General features: G+C 36.1%; 2 protein-coding genes across 3 annotated transcripts in view; one reads left to right on the top strand and one right to left on the bottom strand.

Annotated features, from left to right (window-relative positions):
* Positions 1 to 821: 821 nt before the first annotated feature.
* Positions 822 to 3340, bottom strand: Sirt4 (Sirtuin 4). Of its 2 annotated transcripts, XM_073975012.1 has the most exons (3): positions 3182 to 3288; positions 2939 to 3122; positions 822 to 1681 (listed from the first exon to the last, which is right to left on the bottom strand). In XM_073975012.1, exons 2-3 carry the CDS (start codon positions 3117 to 3119, stop codon positions 933 to 935), a joined length of 930 nt encoding a protein of 309 aa, XP_073831113.1. In that variant the 5' UTR covers positions 3120 to 3122; positions 3182 to 3288; the 3' UTR covers positions 822 to 932. The 2 variants fall into 2 exon arrangements, with proteins under 2 accessions (XP_073831113.1, XP_073831112.1); XM_073975011.1 differs by having other exon boundaries at positions 2939 to 3340.
* A 6140-nt stretch (positions 3341 to 9480) lies between these two features.
* Septin1 (Septin 1) overlaps positions 9481 to 23407 on the top strand; it is a 34620-nt gene continuing 20693 nt past the window's right edge. The window contains exons 1-2 of the mRNA XM_073975009.1: positions 9481 to 9629; positions 10006 to 10111. Coding sequence (XP_073831110.1) covers positions 10094 to 10111 — 18 coding nt within the window. The 5' untranslated portion in view covers positions 9481 to 9629; positions 10006 to 10093. The remainder of the gene's footprint in view (positions 9630 to 10005; positions 10112 to 23407) is intronic.

Here is a 23407-nt window from a genome sequence, read left to right as displayed (position 1 = left end):
GTGGTTTATCACAAACGCTTCGAAGCAGCCAAGGGAGAACAATAAAATGTAGATGATTAGAATACTCAACATAGTAGTTGTTGTATTTTTTCCTGCACTCAAATACAACAGTTGGCGTCAACGCTCAACTCCAAAAAGAACGCAGTATAAGGTGACAACCACAATGTAAAGTACTACATGTCCTTTGAACATTTCCATATCTAGTACCAAAAGCTTCTCTTTAATTTGTGCACAACCCCAACCACCTCATCTATTGAGCGCCGTCTTTATTACAAATGTTTTGATTTTCGGTACGTGTTGACTTGTTGGTTTTGTTCTTAAAAATCATGCCATGACAAATAAATACGGTAAGGCAAATGTCAGCCATGAACTCTTAGCAAGAACGCCCCCGTCCCTATTGAACGTGTGTGTATTTGAGAAAAAGTACGTGAGAAATTTGACTCCAAAACAAAAAACGAATATGTTAGAAATAACTTTTATTTGTCTGGTTTTCATGAACATGATAAGAACTTGACCTCCATTCGTTATGGATGGATGGATGTAGACTGAATAGTTTAGGATTTAAGCAAATAGAAGGAATTTGCTAAAAATCCACGTTAAAGAACTTATCTAATGAGTAATGGAAGTGGATATCCTTAAAGGAATATCCTGAAAATGGAAACCATTTGCATTATTTGGAACTGTAAAGCTGTACATAGATAGGCGAACCCACTCAAAAGTTCGGCTATCTGGAATGTCACGGTGTCCAAGACACATTTTCTACCAAACTATTAAGAAAGTACTTTTGTATTCCTTAAAAAAGATTTTCTTACAAATGTCAATTATGTAAACGCCGTTGCACTGCTCAATTTTATTACAAATAAAACAGTTAATAACAAATAGTTCTAATTTTAAATAAAAATTACGCTACAATTTAAGGAGGGAAAAACACATCACTTGTTCTTAAAATTAAATAACTTGGGTATAACATCACCACATTTAGCCGATAACTTTAAATCCGCCAAGTGATCTGCTCTGGTCTCGCCAATATTAACAATTGCTACGGGTAATTTTAAATCTTTTGCCTGCAATACCATACGATAACCTGAGAATACCAATAAACTGGAACCCAAAACTAGCAGACCATCTCCAGCATAAATCATTTCTGCTATGCTATTTACACGAGCCTTAGGCACATTATCACCGAAAAATACAATTTCAGGTTTCAAGCGATTGTCATCGCATTGCGGACAATTTGGTATGCGGAAATTGTCAATGTATTCTTGGGGAATTTCGACATCACCATCTGGACGTATCATATCGGGAGCATCTTTAAATTCTGGATTTAAGGCGTTTAAGGTATTTTGAAATTCATGACGATCAACTTTATAGTCACAAGAGAGACATTTAACCACATAACCGGAACCATGGAGTTCTGTTACATTTTTGCTACCCGCCTTTGTATGCAAACGATCGACATTTTGTGTAACCACACACTGTATGCGACCCTCACGTTCAAATTGAGCTAAAGCATAATGGGTACTGTTCGGTTCGGTAGAAGAAAATTTTGGCCAACCTACAAAATTTCTAGCCCAATAACGTTGTCGAACGCTAGGCGACCGTATAAATTCCATATGTTGTATTGGTTTGTGATTACTTCGTGCATATAACCCAACACCTTCAGAACGATAATCTGGTATACCTGAAAAGAGGAAAGAAGAGTAATGAATTTGAATATTTTTGATCAACAAATTCTTAAACAGTTACTTTAGAGTAGTTAATTTCTAGTTTATTCACACGCGCCCCTGCCGACCGGAGGGCTACCTCCCCGTTCGTAGGGAGCGCGTACACAGCAAAGTCCGGACTAAGGCGGGTTAGCATGGATTTAAACCGGCTACAGAAAATACATCAACCGGTAAAATAAAATAATAACATGTTAGTATTTATAACTTATTACATATGTATACAGATAAATAAATTATGACGCAAAAGAAAATGAAAGAAATGCTGTTCATTGGCTATTCTACTATTCTGCAGAGGGATTTGTAGATTAAGTGCCAGATGTTCAATCGGCTTATACAAGGTGGAAAGTAAACCAAGATATAAAATTAATGTTGACAACTATTGGTCAAGGTCCGGATAAGATGCAAAGTAATTATGCACATCGTACGTAAAAATTTACATACGTAGTATCAAATTCTTAATTCTCTTTAATGAATTATTTAAACAAATAGAGTTACATAAGCTGCCATAAATTACACAGAGGGATCTAATTGGGCTATTCAATTCATAATCAGTTCTTGCAAACGATAACTTTAATGGTTTACAATTACGTGTTCTACGAGACGGAACATTGTAGTTTAATTCAGAAGTGAGAAATGGAGAATCAATACGACCGCGTAATAATTAAATAATAAATAATGCTCGTAACATGAAACGTCTTCTTTCAAGTGTTGGTGGAAGAGGTAGAGACGTGTTCCAATTCAGACCTCGTAAGGCAAACATTAAAAATTGAATTTGTACAGACTCAATTTTATCAGAATAACATTTTTAGAATGTGCTGTTCCAGTTTTTTTGACGTTTCTGCCATTTTCCCGTACATTGTGGAATATTGTGTATGTGGAACTCATTTTCGACAGTTTGCTCTTTTGACGCTTTTATCATTAAAAAAGTACTGGAACGAAGCTAAAATAACGGAAGAGTTTAGCTAAGCAATGTACTTAGCAAAGACAGCAACCATTCGTATTACAATACCGATTGGCATCATTGTGACCCTCCTATAATAAACAATATGGCAACACAAATTGATGGCCTTCACATTGACATCCGCATTGATAGGAAATCATATTGTAATTTTTTCTATTATAATTATCTTTTATATAGACTTGGATTATATCTAGAAATGTTAGTGTTCAACTCGTTACAAAGGCGGCGGTTTAATTTTGTTTTCAATATTCACCTGATTCTGTGGATATACCAGCTCCAGTTAACACAACTATATTCGGTTTGTCCATAAGGAATTCTTCCAAAGATTTAATATCTTTTTCCACTGCAGGTTGATGTTTTGGCACATATTGTTGTTTCGCGGCCGTTAGTTCTGGAGACTTGATGCGAATACGCAAAAGGTGTGTAAAACGCATTTTCTTAAAGATTATTAGATTATTTTAGCGTAAAATAAATGTCGTTGTTTTCAATCACTCACATAACAAATAAAAGCAAATATCCAACAACAACTAAACAACTAAAACTATATCAGCTGTTGCGCCGACTTTTTATTTTAAATGTTATCAAACTTAAGTGAATAATAGAACTGTAAAGGCCAGAACAGAATCAATCGTCGCTTGCTTTGCTTGCTTCCCAAATGTCAAATTATAAAGGAATGCCAGAGCCTCCTAAAGGGGAACGCAGGCGGATTTGCAAATAGGCTCTGGCATTGCAAAGAGACGGTTAAAAACGCCTGAAATGGTTAACTACTTAGGGGTAGTGTAAATGTCATATGACATGAACTTTTCCATCGTTATATATTCGCTAATATGTGCAATATTGGAGATTTTTCTTGCGCAATTTACTCTGTGCGTCCACACCAGCAATAATGTAATAAAACTACGTCTTCACATTGCCTCCGTGGGTAGATATGGAATGATTTTATTTTGTGTCATATGACATTTACATATAGTGTAAACTACCCCTTAACAGAATGTTGTTATGATCAGAGAAAATCGTCAAAATTACGATTTTTATTTTAGAAATTTATTTTATAAAATTAAAATACGCATAAGTTTTAATAAATTCTTTATTAAAAGAAACATAAAATGTATATTCAAGTAATTAAACATGCTTTACTTCAATCAGTAAACTGAAGCTATTTATAGCTTTGTTCCTTTACTTTTTTAATGGTAAGAGTGGTAAAAGAGAAAAGTGTCAAAAAGTCTGTCTGGTTACTTTCCCAGCAAGAATTGTCCAGCAAGAACTCTCTCAGAGATTAAGGGGTTTTTATTCTCTTTTGCTAGAAAATTTTAAAAAGTAAACAGACACCTTCCCAGCAAAAACCAGCAAGCAATCAGCTGACTTGCCAAAACAGAACAATTTGTCCGCCAACAAAGGAAGCAAACACGTTGTATTTTATTAAAAATAAAAAAGAAAATGAAACAAAAAAGTATTTTTCCACTTTTAAAATTTGTTCTGCATAAAACAATACAACTAGACTATGTTATTTCCACAATAAAATTGTTTTTAATGTTCACAAACATAAATCAACAAAAAACTAACAACAGCTGATTGACTGTTTTCATGAAGAAGAAGAGCTTGCAAGGGCTTGCTAGAAGAAATTTGTCCAGCAAGAATTTGCACACTCTCAGTGAAAGAACAGTCAAAATGTTTCTCTCGAATCGCTCTCTTTTGCTGGTTTTTTGTGTTAACAGACGACTTCCAGCAACAATTGGTACAAGTTGTTAAAAATTTTAGGGTAACCAGACACAGCTATGATCAGAGAAAATCGTAAAAATTACGATTTTTATTTTAGAAATTTATTTTATAAAATTAAAATACGCATAAGTTTTAATAAATTCTTTATTAAAAGAAACATAAAATGTATATTCAAGTTATTAAACATGTTTTTACTTCAATCAGTAAACTGAAGCTATTTATAGCTTTGTTCCTTTACTTTTTTAATGGTAAGAGTGGTAAAAGAGAAAAGTGTCAAAAAGTTTGTCTGGTTACTTTCCCAGCAAGAATTGTCCAGCAAGAACTTTCACAATTAGACTATGTTATTTCCACAATAAAATTGTTTTTAATGTTCACAAACATAAATCAACAAAAAACTAAAAACAGCTGATTGATTGTTTTCAGGAAGAAGAAGAGCTTGCAAGTTCTCAGTGAAAGAACTGTCAAAATGTCTCAAATCGCTCTCTTTTGCTGGTTTTTTGTGTTAACAGACGACTTCCAGCAACAATTGGTACAAATTGTTACAAACTTTAGGGTAACCAGACACAGCTTAAATTGCTCAAAATTGTTCTCTCATGAATATTGTACCAGAAAAGTAAAGGAACGGAAAAATGGTAGATCTGGCAGCAATGTCAAAAAAAAAAACATAAAAAATCAATTTTCATCTTTTATTTCACAGTGTTTAACTTAGTTTTGTCAGCGTTCGACTTTTTCTTCTGTTTTTCGTATTCGTATATTTTCTTCTCCATTGTGAAATAATCGTCAAACAAAAGTCGAAAAATCAATTCTGCCATTTTTTCCTGCAGAAATTTGTCTGGTAGCCTGTGGAAGAAGAGAAAGCCATTTCCGCTCTCTCTCCTCTCTCACTCTCTTAAAAATTGCTTCCAGTTTTGCCACTTTTCGGGGTTAAGGAACGCTTTGCAGGTTAAAAATGGCAACAAATGGTAAAAATGGTAACCTCAGATAAGTAAAGGAACACAGCTTATTTGAATTGAACAAACATTTTGTCATTAGTCAGTGTTTACACAGGGAAAGTTAATGGGAAAGAAAATTGAGTTTATGGGCGAGGGAGTAGAGAGAAATAAGAGGAGGTACACACACTTCTGTACTAGCCAATTCTTTTTTGTTCTTTATTCTTTGCAGAATTTTTTGCATTTTCTTTCATTTTATTTTCTACGCCGGCCAATAAACATCAACGCAAACATTTGAATTGAAACCTTTTGTGATGAAAAATAAATTTAACTTTAATTTGATTTCTAGAAGCAATATCGCCTTATGCTAAGTTTACATTTACGAAATCCACTCGATTTCAACTGTCAATTCCATAGCTCAAACGTCAAATGAAGTCTCATCTGAAATCCATTGGTTTTCATTTGACGTTTCACTGACGTTGGATTTGACAGTTGAAATCAAGTGGATTACGTAAATGTAAACCAAGCATTAGTATTGCCTTTGAATGATCAAACGAGAAAATAGGTCTGTACGATAACCCAAAAGTTTGTACAAATTTGTAAAAACTTTTACAAAATGCTGTTCGATAACAAACTTGTAAAGTAAAAGAGAGCGAATTTGGAGACAATAGTGAGAGAATTTTGGAGAGTTTTGTTTACAAGTTTTTGCAAGGAAAATTTTTCTTGTAAGAACTTGCAAGTTTAATCAGCTGATTTAAATTCGAATGTTTTGTGGCGGACTTCTTGGCAAAAACATAAACAAACGTTTGGTTATTAAAATAAATAGAATTAAAGAAGGGAAAAATTATGAAATAAATTATGGAAAACGATAATGTAAATAAAATAACTTATTTTGTAGTTTGTGGTGACTACTTTTTTATTTTATTATTTATTTATTTAATCTTTTCCGCCAACATCTTCTTCTTCTTCTTCAAATCACCTGACTTCTTGCAAGTTTTTACAAATTGCTGTTCGATAACAATCTGCAAATTTTTAGCTCCGAGAGAGTAAAATTGGTGGAGAGACGTTACTGAGAACTTGCTGAGTACTTGCAAGTACTTTTCACTTGCGAAGTTATCGTACAGACCTAATGAGTGTGAAGAAAAATCAGAAAATTTATATAAATATTATTTGCGTGTCTAAACTGCAAGGAAATTTTAAAAGAAATTGAGAAGAAAATTTGCCTTTCCAGTTTGAAAGTATAAACACGGACTTACGATATTTATTTTTTAAATAAATATTTGAAGGCCTGCGCACATAAGCTGCTCTGCCTGATTACCTTGCTTTGCTGCTTCATTTCTGACGTAATAAAAATAATAGAATAAAGACGAAATTTCGAACTGGGTTGCCATCAGTTGGAAATTGGGTCGGCCTTCTTTGTTCTTTTATTTTTTATTGAAGCAGCAAAGCAAGGTAATCAGGCAGAGCAGCTTATGTACGCAGGCCTTAAGTTCGTCATTTTTAAGAGATCGGGCTTAATAAATATTAGTGTTGGGCAATCTCGTTCATTGAGCGGATCGATCTTTTTCATTCCGTTCACTAAAAAGATCCGGATCGTTTACTTCGTTCGTTGGCTCTTTTTCGTTCAACAATACATTTGACTGTATTATTTTCTTTTGAAGTCGTTCGTTCTCTGCTGCATATGACTCCGTCGTTCTTTTCACCGAATCGTTCTTTTGAAAATGTTCGTTCACGAATGACACAACTGTTGTGTTACTTGCTTGTTTGTGTGCTAATGGGGGTGGTTTTGTTTCTGAACGTAGTGGTGGTGGTTTTGATATGAAAGAACCAGATGAACGAATGATACAAAAGAAAAATATGACCGAGATGTGCTACTGAATGAGGTGAGTTACTGAGCGAGAGTAGCTCTCTGAATCATTGTTTGTTCTGTGTGGAAATTTGTTCTGCTTCCGCTAACGCAGCGTTTGTTTAGAGTTTGACTGCAAAACCAATGCTGCTAATTTTGTAAGCAGCAATGACTCGTCCATCGGGGATCTAAATGAACGATATAAAATAATGAGCTGGATACGGATCCGTTCCTTCTTTTCACGGAATCGTTCCTTTGAGCCGGTTCGTTCATGAACGACGCAACTCTAATAAATATGTCATAACAATATGTTTTGTTAAGATTTAAATCATCTTTGGTATAAAGTATGCCCTCCATTGAATCATTATGAAAAGACTTTTGATATTTTATTTTATTAAGATTTACTTGGCTGAGAACACATTCAACATTTGCTGACGAATGAAGTAATACCTATCATTACCTCCTAGCAAAAATATCCCTTACAAAACTCCGTAATAACCATTTACTTTAACAAGGGCATGCCGCACCAAATAAGTAGTTATTAGGCCTGTTCGATAACTTCGCAAGTAAAAAGTATTTGCAAGTTCTTGCAACTACTTGCAAGTACTTCTCATTTCTCTTTCACTGAACAAGTTTGTTATCGAACAGCATTTAATAAAAGTTTGTACAAATTTGTACAAACTTTTGAGTTATCGTACAGACCTATTATTTGACCACTGATTATGGATTATTGCATTCCAAAAGCGACATAAATCCGTTTCCTTATTTTAAAACATTTCCGTAATATCCAAAAATCTTAGTTCACGAAATTTTGAATCCATTTTTTGTTTTTTATCCATGCATACGAAATGTGAAAATTCTTTAAAGATTTCGAAAAACTAATAAAATTGCTTTCACAATCAAATTTATTTTAATTTTAAAACTTGCAGTTAATTGCTCTGTTCCAGAACTTGCAAGAGTCTACTATTCACAGTCTATACTGTAGAGCTGTCAAACCATCGATATTCCCAAAGTTAGATATTTTCGATATAATATTTTAAAATATCGATTGCTATCGATATTATCGTTAAGTTGTCAACACCATTAATTTGGAGATGAAAATGGCAGAAATTTCAATGCCTTTCTTGACATCTTGCACAATTAGTTCACAGAAATGTAAAGGAGAATAAACAGTTGCTTTTATTTTACAAAAATATTAAAAAAAACATGCATTTTACTTTTCCGAAAAATGTGTAAGTGTAACAACGGACATACTTTCTCACACACACAAAACCGAAAACCAGAGAAATTCCCATTTATTTCAATGAATTTTAGGTTGGGGACATGGCAGAACTACCAGGTAGTGGTATCACACCAGCTGATCGAATATGAAAAGTCAAATCCCTTTATAAAAAAATTATTTTTGTTGTAATTTCCCCAACAACATATAGAAAGTTTTGACATAACATATTCAAAATTTTACGATGCCACTACCTGGGTAATTGTGCCATGGTTGGGGATTTTTGTTCCGATAATATCGATAGTCAAAACTATCTATCGACATTTAATTTTTAAAAAATAATCGATTTTGTTTTTCAAAATAGTCAGGCTTAATCCCATAGTCGTTGTTTTAATATTTTATTAAAACAACTTTAATTTATTAGTGGAAAAAAATTGGCGATTGGTTATAAAAAGTTTCTTGTTGAAAAACAAGAAATAAGGGAACTGATGAAGATCTGTGGCGAGATCTGAAACTATAGTATTCCCTGCCTTACCCCTTGGTAAACATCGCCAATTTTTTCCCACTAATAAATTAAAGTTGTTTTAATAAAATATTAAAACAACGACTATGGGATTAAGCCTGACTATTTTGAAAAACAAAAAAGATGAAAATTGATTTTTTTATGTTTCTTTTTGACATTGCTGCCAGATCTACCATTTTTCCGTTCCTTTACTTTTCTGGTAAAAATGTTCATGAGAGAGCAATTTTGAGACTTTTCTCTTTTACCACTCTTACCATTAAAAAAGTAAGGGGTAGTTTACACTATATGTAAATGTCATATGACATGAAATTTCCCATCGTTATATATTCGCTAATATGTAGAATATTGGAGATTTTCCTTACGCGATTTACTCTGTGCATCCACACCAGCTAAAATGTAAAAAAACTACGTCTCCACATTGCCTCCGTGGGTAGATATGGAATATTTTTATTTCGTGTCATATGACATTTACATATAGTGTAAACTACCCCTAAAGGAACAAAGCTATAATAACAACGGCGCCGGCGCCGATGGTACATAGTGACCGACTCCAAACTCTGCTATGAGTCTCAATTGTCGAATTGTCAGGGTGTAGTGAAAGCGGACGGAATTTTTAGTTTTTCTTTTGAATTGCTGATTGAAATAATGAAGAAAGCCGGTCATTAATGTTTTTTGTTTTACCAAAAAATAAGAAAAAAAAAACGAATTGTAGGTGTTGACGGTTTTAAGTGCTGCGAAAATAAACAACAAATCGGATAGAATAACCATAATTTATGTTGGGGTCTTAGTTTAAATAATAAAACAGAAATAAATTTGTTGAGTGTGTCATCACCGTGTGTGCGCGACTTGCATTGCATTTTGTGTTAATAAAAAATAATTTTTTTTGTGGCTCTTTCTTGTGTGGAGTCAGTTTTGTCAGCAATTGTGTGCGAGTTGGTGTGGCCCTGTATTTTTTTGCCTTTGATTTTATCTGTGTAATTGTGTGTGGAAGCAAAATTTACAACAAGAACAAAGACGTTTACAAAGCAAGCAAAAAGAAAGAAAATCAACATTGTGTTGCATTATTTACCGTTTGTTTCAACAGTGAACTACTTTAAGTAAAAGAAATTATTGACGTCTGCACAAAAACATCAATAAATTATTTATAAATTGGAATTTCCCTACAACAAAACATGTCAGAAACAAAAAGTGTAAGTATTTATGATAGTTTCATTGTTTACTTGTTTCCACCAATTTGTTTCAACATCTGTTTTAATTCCTTGCCAAAATGTTTTATCAAGGGCGCGGTTGTTTGACTTCTGCTCACTGTTGCATCGTTGTTTTTTGGAGTGTGTGTATGTGATTCTGGGAATGAGTGTTATTCGCAAGAAACTCCTGTTTTTTTTATTTTTGGGTTTGTTGTTTTTGTTTTATTTATTATTCTTGGGTTACATGTTTGTTCTTTTTTCGTTGTTCTTTTTCTGGTTTGATTACTGTTTCATTTTTATTTTTATCTCTTTTATGTACACATTCCTTTTCTCCTTGAATACAACTCTGTGTTTTGCTAATTACCTTTTCTCAATTCTCTCTTGTCTCTGTGCCAAGGATCATATTGGACAAAATCAAGACAAGTAGTTGACATGACAGTTCATGCACTTCCGTACATTGTCTGTTTGTGATTGATGGTTGGGGGGAGATGTTGAGCAGAGCAAATGTTTTTGTTGTGCACTTTGCCAGCAACGTTAAGTAGGTCAAGGAGAGGGTGTCTATTTCCTTTGAAGCCCTCAGACAAGCCGGAAATGAAAATGTTAGTTTCTTGCAATGTGTAATGTAAAAATGAATATTAGCTCTAGTACGAAGATGTTCGTTAATTGGAAAAACAAAAATGGAACAACTCTTGTTTAGAGAAGTAAGTTCGGAGCACAAAACACCACTAGTATAATAAAATTTAACCAGTATGGAATATTCAAGTGTAGCCCGATAATTTACAGGGATTAGCACATTTTTTAAAGTTCCGATAGTATTATTGGAATTTTAGTTCTAAACGTAGCCCGTTAATATTACCCGTTAACCTCCGACACAAAATGTTGTTCAGAACTGGTTCTATGAAATCGAATACTATATAATGGATATCACCGGGCGGGCGAACATGAAACCTGCCTTTTAACGAAAACCCTCTGCCTTTTGGCTATAAAGACCAAAATGCCCCATAATAATAATGGTTTCAGACGCCAGGTGTGTTTGGATGAAATCCGTTTCAGAAAATTTGGGATTCGATGTCCCCCGTCTACCTAGCTGACTAAAGGGTATGACAATTCTAAAATGAGATAAACACATGCTCAAAATAATAAATATTCTTTGTACATTTTTCTTGAAGGTTCAAAAGAACGTTTATATTTATTTAAAGAAATTGAGAATATGTTTTTTTCTTATAACTCGATGTCATACAAGTATAAATCAACAACCAACGTAAGTTTCATTTAAAATTAATTAAGTTTAGGTTATGTTTCCACTAAGGGCAGTAGATTTGCTGCTCACTTTGCTGCCCACTTTGAAATTATTGTTAATTAATCAATTCTTCTTTTAAAGTGGTTTCTGTCCGGTTTATGATACTTTCCTAGGGAAAAGTATATGGAGTCCTTAAAGGACTCAAAATTTTTCAAATATTTCATCATTTCGCATTTGGATTCCTATTTTTATTACTTACTCCTAGACCAATGATGAACACGAAGAGAGCACTTGTATGGTGAATCGTATGAAAACGTAAAAGCGGGTGCTCATCTTGTTAATCTATGTCCTAGACCAGTGGTAAGCGAAATTGCGTGAGAGTTCATTTAAAGGAAAGCTAATATTGCATTTTTCTTTACTCATTTGTGCAGGTGCGCATTCACTCTTTGAGCTTTAATCCGAATCCATATTTTTGTCGGAAAGTTCAGATGTCCAAAAAGGGCCACACAATTCTGGAGAAAAGGTTTTTGGTTATGTAGTCGGTATTCTATTTGTCCTTAAATGCAAGTTTTAATTGATACAGACTGAGGGTATATCTCAGTTGGCAAAGCAGTCTTATAAATCTTGCTTGTTTCTTTTTAATCAATCATTTAAGTAAAAAATCAGATTTTGGAGTCCTTCAAGATATTTCGAAAACTATTCAAAATTGTTTTAGCTAAGAAGTTTCCAACAATGTTCCCTATGCTTGCATCGTCTTTAGTTTATGCTATGCTTATTTGAATCTGACGGAGATAACAAAAATTTCCGAGATCAGAAAATGTTCTATCGATTGTCTAAGATTAAATTTATCAGTACAAAATTCATTAAACAAATTATTTTAACCGATAATGTAAGTATTCCATCCATGTACTTATCACACTCCAAGAGAGAGAAGCTCTTAAAAAACATAAATATTTTAAATTTCAAGTGATTCATTTGCTTTGTTTAGATTCTTGAAATATATTTCACGCTGCTATCCAAACATTCGTATACCCATGCTATGGATGACGGAGGGACTGTTATCATCACCACCTCCCCATTTAATGTAAACAAAGGCAATTTTCTTAACATGCAGTCAGTCAGTATGCAAGCAAAGCATGTGTACGATGTGTGTGTATTTTATTGCAGAGCCATATAATACCCCACAATCAAACCATATTTTCCCATACTACACGAATATTGCGATAAAGTTAAAAATTCAACAACAACAATCAAAAAATACAAAGAAATTTTTTTGAAACTCAAGACAACGATGCACCTATAAAAATAAACTCCCTCTTCAAAGCCGCACCACTCCCCCAGAAGTCAATTGAACTCTTTATTCAAATTACAAACAATATGTACTCTGAACTGTTATTTCCTCGTATATACAGAGAAATGGAGAGAGACACTCACTCACATGGATGAACCATGTAATAAAACCGTTATGATGACTTAAGGGGTTTAATACACAACAGTTCAAAATAAAAACAACAATAACTTCTACTGTCGTAGGAACAGCAGAATAACATATCCCACAGGCTGGTTGGCTGGCTGGCATAGTCGATAGACAGACAACAGGAGTAGTAAACATCATAAGCAAGCAACAACCCGACCGCCGCCATAAATGTGTAACAAAGCAATTGATGCACAAAAATTGTGTAAACAAAAACAATGGAAAAGAATCGAGTGATGCCATTGTTCCAGAGAGTGATGTAAATTGTAAATACAGTGGATTATAAATTAAAAGAGAGCAAGTGTCATGATGCATCATCAACTACAGCAAAATCAAATGATATGAGAGGGAAAACTTCATTTTTAAACCAAATGAGTTTATTGTTGTTTGGTATACAAAAACAAGGAGTCTTAAAAGCTCCAAAAAAGGGGGGAAAAGCCTTCCACCTTCCATCGAAACACACAAAAATGAATGATGTTAAAAAAATAATTTGTAATAACAATTTTTCGCTAGAATGAAAACAATACAGCAGCATTTTATCTTAAGGGCTCTTGGAGTTGATTAACTTTTGGTGTCATAATAGGGAAGAAAACAAAAGACAAAATAAGTGAAAAATTGCTTTTGTTTTCATAATTGGCACAAAGATAAAGAACTAATTATTTGTGTAGGAACATTGAATAAGTACTGTAAAGAATTTGTATGGATTTTTAAAAAGAAATAGAATAGCTTAAAACGAATTCTTCATTTCTCTCAAATTCAAAATTTTGGAGGATTTCTAAAATTAATAATAAGTTTAACATTCGTGAACATAGGCACATTCTAGGGTGTTGTTGCATCCTAGAAGTTGCAGTCATCTAATAGGATAGGTAGTTCGCTAAACTTAGAGCCACCTTGGCCCAGCAATGTTTAACGATATTGCTTATCTCGTGCAGCGATTTTCTGCAATCAAGGATACTTCGACAATTTATGGTCCGGGACTTGAGAGCCTTGATGACCGCTTGTCTATCTGCTGTTTTCCTAATAGTAACAATCTCTGCCGCTGCAGATCTTATTAATCTTAAATGAGTGTTCAATTAATTGGATCTCGTATTAAACGCCGGCGCCAATGCCTTCCCCCATCTGTATACATTACCAGACCCTACGAAAAAATTACAGATAATGAGTAAAACCTGAAGGAGGTGGGATTATAATCGATTACGCAAGTGTTTATCAATAATTTTTAAGATTTTCGAATGTTCTAAGTGTGAAGTCCGCCCGATCCTGACTCTCGGAGCTTGAAACTGGACCAACATATCCAGAGGTTGGAGATTTAGGTTCAACAAGGAAACCTGAGGAGTATTTTTGCCACTAGACAAATCCACCGTAGGTTAAGATGGGCAAGACAACGGTTGTCTTCAGCCAGTGTATGACTTGAAGTCTCAGTCCCCAACTTTTCCCAACATAGTTCTTGCCGGAGTAGAATGCAATAAGTCCATTCTTCGTCCGCTCCTCAATATTCACTTTTAATTGCCAAACGGTTGATCAGGATTATAGCGAGGTATTTTGCTTCCGGAGAAAGTGCCAATGCAACTCCGCCAAAATTGGAGGCTGGAAATCGATAATTTTGCGTTTCCTGGAAAATAGTACAGGTTCAGTTTTCTCTGAGTCGACTCCAAAACAATTGTTATGGGCCCGACTTACCAGTACTATGAGAGCACTTTGCATAAGGTCGACAGAGTTGTTAAAAAATTGCCACATATCAGCACTACCACATCATCAGCCTAGGCCGCCACCTTAGTCTTCACAATCCCACGGCAGCGGTTTCTTATGTACTAGATTGACCCGAAACTACAATGTTTCGTCCAGCGGCTGCCAACCCAGCATCAAGCCTATGCTTCCACGTAGGTTTCATGTTGCTACAACAAAAACCTTAGTTTTCAGGCTGTCGAACAACACGCTAGAATTTCATTTATCACCATAACACCAGATCGGAGGTGAGAGAACACTCACGGAACTCTCTCCTATGCACGAATTGATGATACCACTTTTCAGCATCCATTCCACTAGGAAAGGGGAAATTCCTGTGATGATGAGATCAGTCTGGACGGATTCAAGCTTCGCATATGAAGGCTGCCTCTATATCAAGAAAGGCCGCCAAGGTGAAGTTTGAGTTCTACATTTTTTCAACGAGTCCAACCAACTCATGTAAGACTGTTTCCACTGGTCCATTGCCTTTAACAGAAAGGAAACTAGATTAATTATATATTGTAGGCTGGTTTAACCTCAAATGGAAAAAATGGATATCGAAATTTTTAGGCAGCAACCCCCCTTTAGTGTTAAGTTTTGTTAGAGTTTAAGATAGCCAAAGTTTGAACAAAATTAGAGTATGTTAACACGTGCCACAGGGGCCTCAAAGTTTCCACAGTAATCTGTATGGGGCCAAAAGTGAATTTTCACGAAATTGCTATATAGGTCGTAATTATACAATCAATGAGAAAATTTTTCCAGTTAATTTCTGCGGCTAAAATAGTAATCTTACAAAAATCGTGAAAATCGGCTGGATTTTAATATAAGGCCATATCCCAAATTACCTAAAATTAGCCAAATATTCTATTGGATCAATATCAAAATCTTACTCGATTTTCGTAAATTTTTGTAGCCACATCAATTTCTCATCGATTGGAAAATAAATAAGGCCTTTAGAGTAATTTCGTGTAAATTCAGAATTGGCTTCATAACAATTACTATGGAAACTTTTGAGGGCCCATTGTCACATGTTAATATACTCCAATTGTGCTCAAACTTTGACAATCTTAAAATATAACAAAACTAAATAAGTTAGGGGGTTCCGCTTAAAAAATCCGACATCGATTTTTTAAAATCAGCCTAGTATATAGCCATTGGGTAATGTGTGATTCGGCTTCCCCGCTTTGGGGATGTAGGTCACCTTTACCTCAGGCAGGCCTTAAAAATCTCCGCCAGGATTGCCGGTATTATACCATCCCGGGAGTTGTAAGGCTGAAATTTGTTAATCGCCATTGAAGTCTGATGGAGAGTCTCTATACCAGAATTAGTCGCTCAGCTCGATAATACCATGGACATAATCTTGCCAAACCTAGCTTAATTAACTCTGTAATTGTCCTTGGCGATAGATTAGATTGATAGATAGAAGTTTGCAACATTGCCGGGTACATACATACCTACCATCTGGAAGGCTTTAAAGTACTCAGTGTGCTAGAGTTTCCAATCAAGTGTTGGTCCATGCTCCAACCAGCTTATTATTGTACAATTTCGTCAATGTCGAATTCAGAAATTGTTTTCATATTGTTGTTCACGATATTGGTAAAGTCTGTCATAGTTACACCCTCAGCGTTCAAGCTAAAAAGGGGTATATAATTTGATAAGACCGAAAATGCATCTCATCGATATTCTCATTTTCAGAATTTACTTTTAATAATAAAAAATATACTTCAAAAACTGTAGACACGTTTTAATAATTTATTTTTACTATACGTATTCTAAGGTGGTAAGCAATCAGTTGCAGACGGCTAAAAGATAAAAAATATCAAAACAAAGCAAACAGAGAGTTCGTCTGTTTTTTTATTACACAACCTCACCCAGTGGCGACAATCGTTTTGTTTGGCACAAAAAGTAAAACCCTTTTTTGTGCAATTTTTAATTTAACTGACAAACAAACAGACGGACACTGTCACTTTAACACATTCATGCTGGTTTGTTTCGTTTTAATGTTCTGTTGCGCTCCCCATACAATTGATGTTGGCTTGGCTCTTCTGGTCTGATGCAAAAAATACTCATAATTGTAACTCTTATGACCGACCGACTGTTGTCTGTTTGTATTCTACCATCGACGGTCGTCTCTGTATGTTACTGACGTTCTTGTCACTTTTTTTGCATATCCAATCGTCGTTATGTAAATACAAACATTGGCACTCACTTACCGACTGTCTACTTTTTGTTTTTATTTCTTTTAAATAGCAAAGGGATTTCAAAGAAGGGTTGATGATATAATGGCTGTGGTGTGGTTACTATGGAAAATGTTGCGGTTCAAGAGGTGCAATAACCTGGTGTTATGTTGTTTGAGCGTAAATTTAATTACCATTTTGAAGAGGCTTACATGAAAGGAGGGTAGAAAGGTATGAATAAATTTCTTCAAAATTATGATATGAATTTCCACAGTTGACAATTTTTTGGGAGAAGCATGTCCGTGTTCCATTAAAAATGTTGCAGGTGTATTAGCGGTTCAGAAGCCGTAAATCTGCCTTTCAGTTTCAGTCCTTAAAGTCCGATAGGCAATGTTACATGTTACAGGAAAAGTGAGAAATCTCGCGCAAGTGAACATTTATAATTGGGCTCTACAAGTGCCGTAGAAAACTGTGGCATGCACTGACGGCTTAAACATATGCAATATTACACTGAGCAATATAAGATAGTAAGTGATCTACCGTCAGTGACATTTGTATCTCCACAGTCCCTGTGGTAAACGGTGTGGCCGAAGACTTTTTTGTGAATACTACGACATTTTATGACAATGCACAGGAATGTAATGGGAAACAGCACCCCTCCTTGGATGCATATTGCTTAATTGTCTGAGCTTCAACTTAAAATGTCAACGGTTGAAAGCAGTCTTGATTATAGGAAAGTTAATATGATCACTTCTATGAGCGACAGATATTAAATCTGTCTGTACAATTCACTTTTACTGATTGGGGACGCATTGTGTTCATTCTGAAATGGGATTAAGACAGGTGTGGGGAAAGGAAGAGATAGATTAGGACAGGGAAGATGTAAAAGAAGAGTATATATTAAATAGAGGTAGGAAAGAGAAAGGGGAATTAATTAAACTAATTGAGTCTAGGATGGTTCAATTTTTATAAGGTTGCACATAGGTTTCAATCAGGAAATTTTTGGCCAAAACCCTATTTTTGAAGTTTCGAAATTTAATTTTTTTTGCACAGAATAATAAAAAACACATCAAGTCATCTGAAAATAATTAGTTTTTGTAAATAACGTTAGTATTCGTTGATTGGCGCAGTACCAAAGTTGACACTTTTTTATGTAAAAACAAGTGAGCAAAGGCTATAGTCGGGACGGGGCCGACCATGTGATACCCTACACCACTACCCCTGTGCATAAGGTTTTCACTGGTAAACATTTCTTTTAGGCAATATAATCCGACTGCCACCAAAAATAATATGCCTCTTTCTCTCTGGGACCCCCATAAGCAACCAAACTTTCGTGACCATCCGATCAAAATTACGACCTGTAGCTTGATTGCAAAAAAAGGAAGAATTGGATGCATTACCGACTATTGTGGTATCTCCCTTGTTTGACCACCTTCGACAACCTGCTTTACGCCATTGACAGGGTTTGCCGTTGGAATACCCCTACTAAAAGCCAATATATTCACAAGGAATAAAACTTTGAATTTGTCTCCAAATGAGTTTTTGCCCATTCCGACCCCTAAATATTATCCGACCATCATTAAAATCAGTAGGCTTCTTCCTCTGTGGGACCCCCATTAACTCCTAAAATTTCGTGACGATCCGATCAAAATTGCAACCTGTGGCGTGATTGCAAAATAATGGGAAAATGGGATGCATTATCGACAATTCCCATATCTCTGCTATTTGACCACCTACGACAACCTAATTTACATCGCAGGAAAGGTGATATTTTCTACTTTCCTTGCCAGGTTTTGCTTTTGATGTACCTTTTAAAGAAACAGAGATATTGGCTTTGAAATAAAACGTTGATCTTTTTCCAAATAAGTGTTTGCCCATTCCGACCCCTGAATATTATCCGAGCATCATCAAAATCAATAGGCTTCTTCATCTATGAGACCCCCATTAACCCTCAAATTTTCGTGACGATCCGATCAAAATTGTAGCGTGATTTCCAAAAAAGTAGAAAAATGGGATGTATTACCGACTATTGCTATATCTCCGTTATTTGGTTACCTACGCCGATCTTGTTTGCATCATTGTAAAGACGGGATCTTCTACTTTCATAGTCAGGCTTTGCTTTTTGAAAATTTTCAACCAAAGGTATGATATTCGTCAATATAATTAAAATCGCAAAAATTAAAATTGGGGTTTTATTTGCTACTATTGTGATATCTTCGTTGTTTGATCACCTACGAGCACCTTTACGTCATTAGAAAGGTGATATTTTCTGCTTTCATTGTCAGGTTTTGCTTTTGGTATACCCCATTTTCGCTTTGGAAAAAAACGTTGTATTTTTATCCACCTAAGTTTTTTGCCCTTTCCGACCCCTAAATATTATCCGACCATCACCAAAATCAATAGGCTTCTTCCCCTCCGGAACCCCCATCAACATCCAAAATGTCGTGACGATCCGATCAAAATTGCGACCTGTAGCGTGATTACAAGGTTTAGATGGACAGACGGACAGACGGACGGACTGACGGACGGACACACATAGCCAGATTGACTCAGCTCGTCGAGACATTCATTTTGGTATATACAAGTATGGGTCTACGACCATTATTTCGATGCGTTACAAACTTTTTGGCCAAAACCAACTTATAATACCCTCCCCACATAGTGGTGTAGGGTATAATAAAACAGACTTTGTGTTGTAAAATATAAAATTTTTGTTGCATTGCGTCGCTGCATAAATATACAGAAGTGAGACCAAAGTTATTATAAATCGGGAAGCTGTTAATGAGTACTTTCATAACATTTACAAAAAGAACGATAAAATTTGTAAAATTAGCGTAATAAAATCAATGTTCCCAGCAAAATAAATTGGAAGTAGTGCAATGTAGACTAGTTCTTTCACGGCATGTTTTTATGCAGTTCAAACGGAGTCGTGAAAAAGGCACTCCATTCCTCACATTTTAACCGCATTTGGATGCAATCCAAAGAATCACATCCATTTGTCACATTTTAACAACATCCGGAGGCAGTTCAACGGAGTCGTGAAAAAGGCACTCCAATTCCTCACAATTTAACAGCATCCGGATGCAGTGCAAACGGAGTCGTGAAAAAGACACTCCGTTCACTACATTTTATTAGCAGTTGTTAGAGATCCCTACATGTACATAAATCAGTTTGTACATCTCTACAGGCAAAAAGAGATAATCCTGTTAACATTTTCAAACATTTGTAAATACAAACTAAATAATATTTAATTTGTGAACATTTTTCCGGTAACTCACGAGAAGAAAATTTCCCAATGGAGTGCTGTTGGAGTACATGTCGAAATCTTAACTGGTGATGGGAAGACAATATCAAACCCATTTAGCAGATGAAGCAAAAGCACTTAAGTTTGGATTAAATGAAAAGCGGAGGAAACACACATGTTTGCGATTTAATTCAATAGAGAATTCTCATAATTTGTGTTAATTTAATAAAGTTATTAATATTTTTGTTTTACACAAATAATAAATGCATTTTATTTTGTTATTCAAAACACGTGCTCTGGACTGCCTCCTATTCTACCCCAAAGGGTCAGTTAAAATGCAATGCCAAAGGGTCAGTTAAAATGCGGTGCCAAAGGTTCAGTTAAAATGCGGTGCCAAAGGTTCAGTTAAAATGCAATGCCAAAGGGTCAGTTAAAATGCGGTGCAATGGAGTGCCTCTTTCCGGGGTCACTCCCTTGTAAAAATCATGAGTGAAAATGCATAATTTGATGCACTTCCAAATCACTTGTACATATCATTTAACTGCCTCTTTGGAGGCAAACTTTTCGCTGGGTACATATCATTTAACTGCCTCTTTGGAGGCAAACTTTTCGCTGGGTTTTTATATATATTAAAAATTATTTTTTACAAATACTTTTTAAATATTCTTAAACTTTTAAAAAAATGTCCAAGTTTGTCCACCTCCAAATTGATTTCGGAAGATAGCTGGGGGACTGAACTAATAAATTGAGAAATAGATTCTTGCTCAAATTTGCCACAGTTAAAATAAAGTGGATTTTTCTATTTCAAGATGGGAGAATTTTTTGTAAATACCTGTTGTGATTATACGTAGTATCCAATTGAAATAGAACGGTAATACCTGCATCTATCAACCGATTCTCCTTAAAATTTGTATTTAAGGGTTTCAGAGTGTAGAAAACAAGTATGTATAATTTTTTTGAAAATAGGTCCATTTTTTGTCATAGCCCCCACATAAAAGCACCGTCCGATTTTAGATATTTTTTGGATTTTAGCGACACTTTATGACCGATTCGGCTGAAATTTGGTATTTTGACCTCTTGGAAGATATGAATCCTTCGTACCAAAAATGATTAATATAGGTCAATGTTATGGTTTAGACCCCACACAACGGGACCACCCTGTTCAACAAATGTTGGCAGTTTTTGGTCATTTTGGTCTATAAAACGTAAGAATTGCTGTTTGTACACATTTATTATAAATAATAATTAATTTCAATACTAAATGGACGTTGAAATAGTTTTGGCCAGAAAATTTGGATTTGGGACCATTGTGGGTTGGCAGGTTCACAACATTAAAAAAAAAAAAAAACAACTCTGAAGCTGGTATGCGTACAACTTCAAATACTAATAACAAATGCAACAAGTGTTATTCTTTTAAAATATTGTCAACGTACATACATATATATTGTTTACATTTTTTTTTAAATATTATTTGTATTACTCCAACTACTGGTCTGCCTGCCTTTTAATGAGTGCACCATGACCCGTCCCATATCCACTTAAGGCTCCTACAATAAGTTACCAGGTTGACTTGGTATATGGAGGAAAAATTACAGAGTGATACAATCTCAGGTGTACGAAACAACCTCTGTCTTTTGACAGCCAGTCTAGGACACCGGCAGAGAAGGTAATCGACTGTTTCAGTCTCTTCCATATCCTCACATAACCTGCAGTACTCAATGTTGTCATAAATCTAAAGCTGCAATGACCAGTAAGGACCCTTACAGCAAATCATATCTCTGATTTACGTTGTGAGAGTAAGGCATCCCCGCCGGGGATAACAATCTTGGCGCGATGCGGGGGCTAGACGTCACAATCCTCTCATTTAACTTCTTGTAGTGTTGAACTGGGAGGCTGTGGCCGACCAAAGGTTATCCACTCTCTGTCACACACCAACACAGTGCGCTGGAAATTCATAGTGCATCTCTGGACTGAGTGACACGTATTTGGTAGCGATCTCCTACCAAAGTAATGGTGAGATCCCCTAACACCGGGATGTAATGCGACCTCGTACCTATCGGTGTTCCAAGGTTTGCAGTTAGGGTACCAACTGTATTCGAACGGAGCCTCGATTGATACCTGGGCACCTCAGCAAGTAGTTAGCGCCCTAGTCATGGTAGTGGAGGGCTATGCCATGGCTGTCCTCAGCCCCCCCCCCATAAACTCATATTCTCATGGATACTCAACTTAACAAACAAAAAAAACCCAATTCCGATTCACCCTCATCATCGACCATTGCTATGCAACCGGACAATGTTGCACTTCGTGCGAATACACAATCCCTGGGCGGGGACGTCAGGAGAACGACACTGGACAGTGTTAGCGACGCCATAAATAAGCAGAGCAGGGAATTGCTCGAGCTCCTGAGGGACAACAAGAGTCTCCGACTAAGTCAGGAGAGCCCCCCTCCATTGGACTGGGAGAGTTGGGAGGATGAGGAGATAGATATTACAATTATCCCATCTCAATCATCCATCGCTACTCTCTCACGGTCGGGGATCCTGCTCCCTCAGGGGCTGAAGTGTCGGTCGGTTCCGACAAACCTGCCCTAAACAGGCAGGATGCCTTGGTAGAGGATAATATGGAGGAGGATACGACGACGGCCTCCCCCATGTCTCCCTCAATCAAAGCTAATAGATCTCGGCAGAAGAAGGATAGATACAATTATCGCAGAGCTGTTTTCTACTGTCAGAGGTTTATTGGCAAAGAACCCTACGCGGTGACCCAGTCGGAATTTAGGGAAATTGGCCTGAAGATCCGATTTGTTAGGCGTTTCGAACGGAAATACCCTCATATTGAAAAGATCTTCTTGCCAATTGACAAAATTCCGACCCCTGTTGAGGCTGCAGTCTCCAGCCCAGCGGCTGAGAGAAGGGCAACCTCTACAGGGAAAAATACAAATCCGGTGCTGTCAAACTGTTCGAGTCCTTTGCGGACGTCTTTGACGACCGCGGTAGGTTGGCTCCACTGGTCCCGTTTCGAAGTTGGCGCAGAGAAGGTTGCAGCCACAAGCTAGACAGCCGCCAAAGGTACCGCCTATGTCGACTGTCTCGTCGGTGGCTGCCATCGAACCTGCCGGGGTAAAGAAAAGTGCAGATCTAGTAGGCGAAATGCCTTCTTCCATCTTCGGTCCATAAGTGGGGATGGATAGGCTATCACAAAGTGGTCTGCCCTTCGCCCACTCATTCTTATCAGGGATTATTTCCTCAGCTGTGTCAAAGTCCAGGTAGCCCATTCAGGTTACCTATTCGTTGTAGAAAACTTTCGGTGGCGTTGTTCACGACCACATGTCATGCTCTCTGAATCTCAAGGTACATGAGAACGAAAGCAGCTTGTTGCACAGTAGCTAACCTGAAGAGGTTCGAAGTATTTCTTAGGGTCTGCCACGAGACGAGGGAGC

The sequence above is a fragment of the Musca autumnalis genome, unplaced genomic scaffold (assembly GCF_047663935.1).
Source record: "Musca autumnalis isolate F117 unplaced genomic scaffold, ASM4766393v1 scaffold_3, whole genome shotgun sequence".
NCBI lineage: Eukaryota > Metazoa > Arthropoda > Insecta > Diptera > Muscidae > Musca > Musca autumnalis.
Note: the sequence above shows the minus strand (reverse complement) of the source record. Positions and strands in the feature narration are given on the sequence as shown.

Excerpts from the sequence above, each read along its gene's own strand:
- Sirt4 (XM_073975011.1), bottom strand. The coding sequence starts at position 3,119 with ATGCGTTTTACACACCTTTTGCGTATTCGCATCAAGTCTCCAGAACTA. Across the intron at positions 1,682-2,938 it reads TGGTATATCCACAGAATCAG|GTATACCAGATTATCGTTCT; the intron begins GTGAATATTGAA and ends TCCTCTTTTCAG.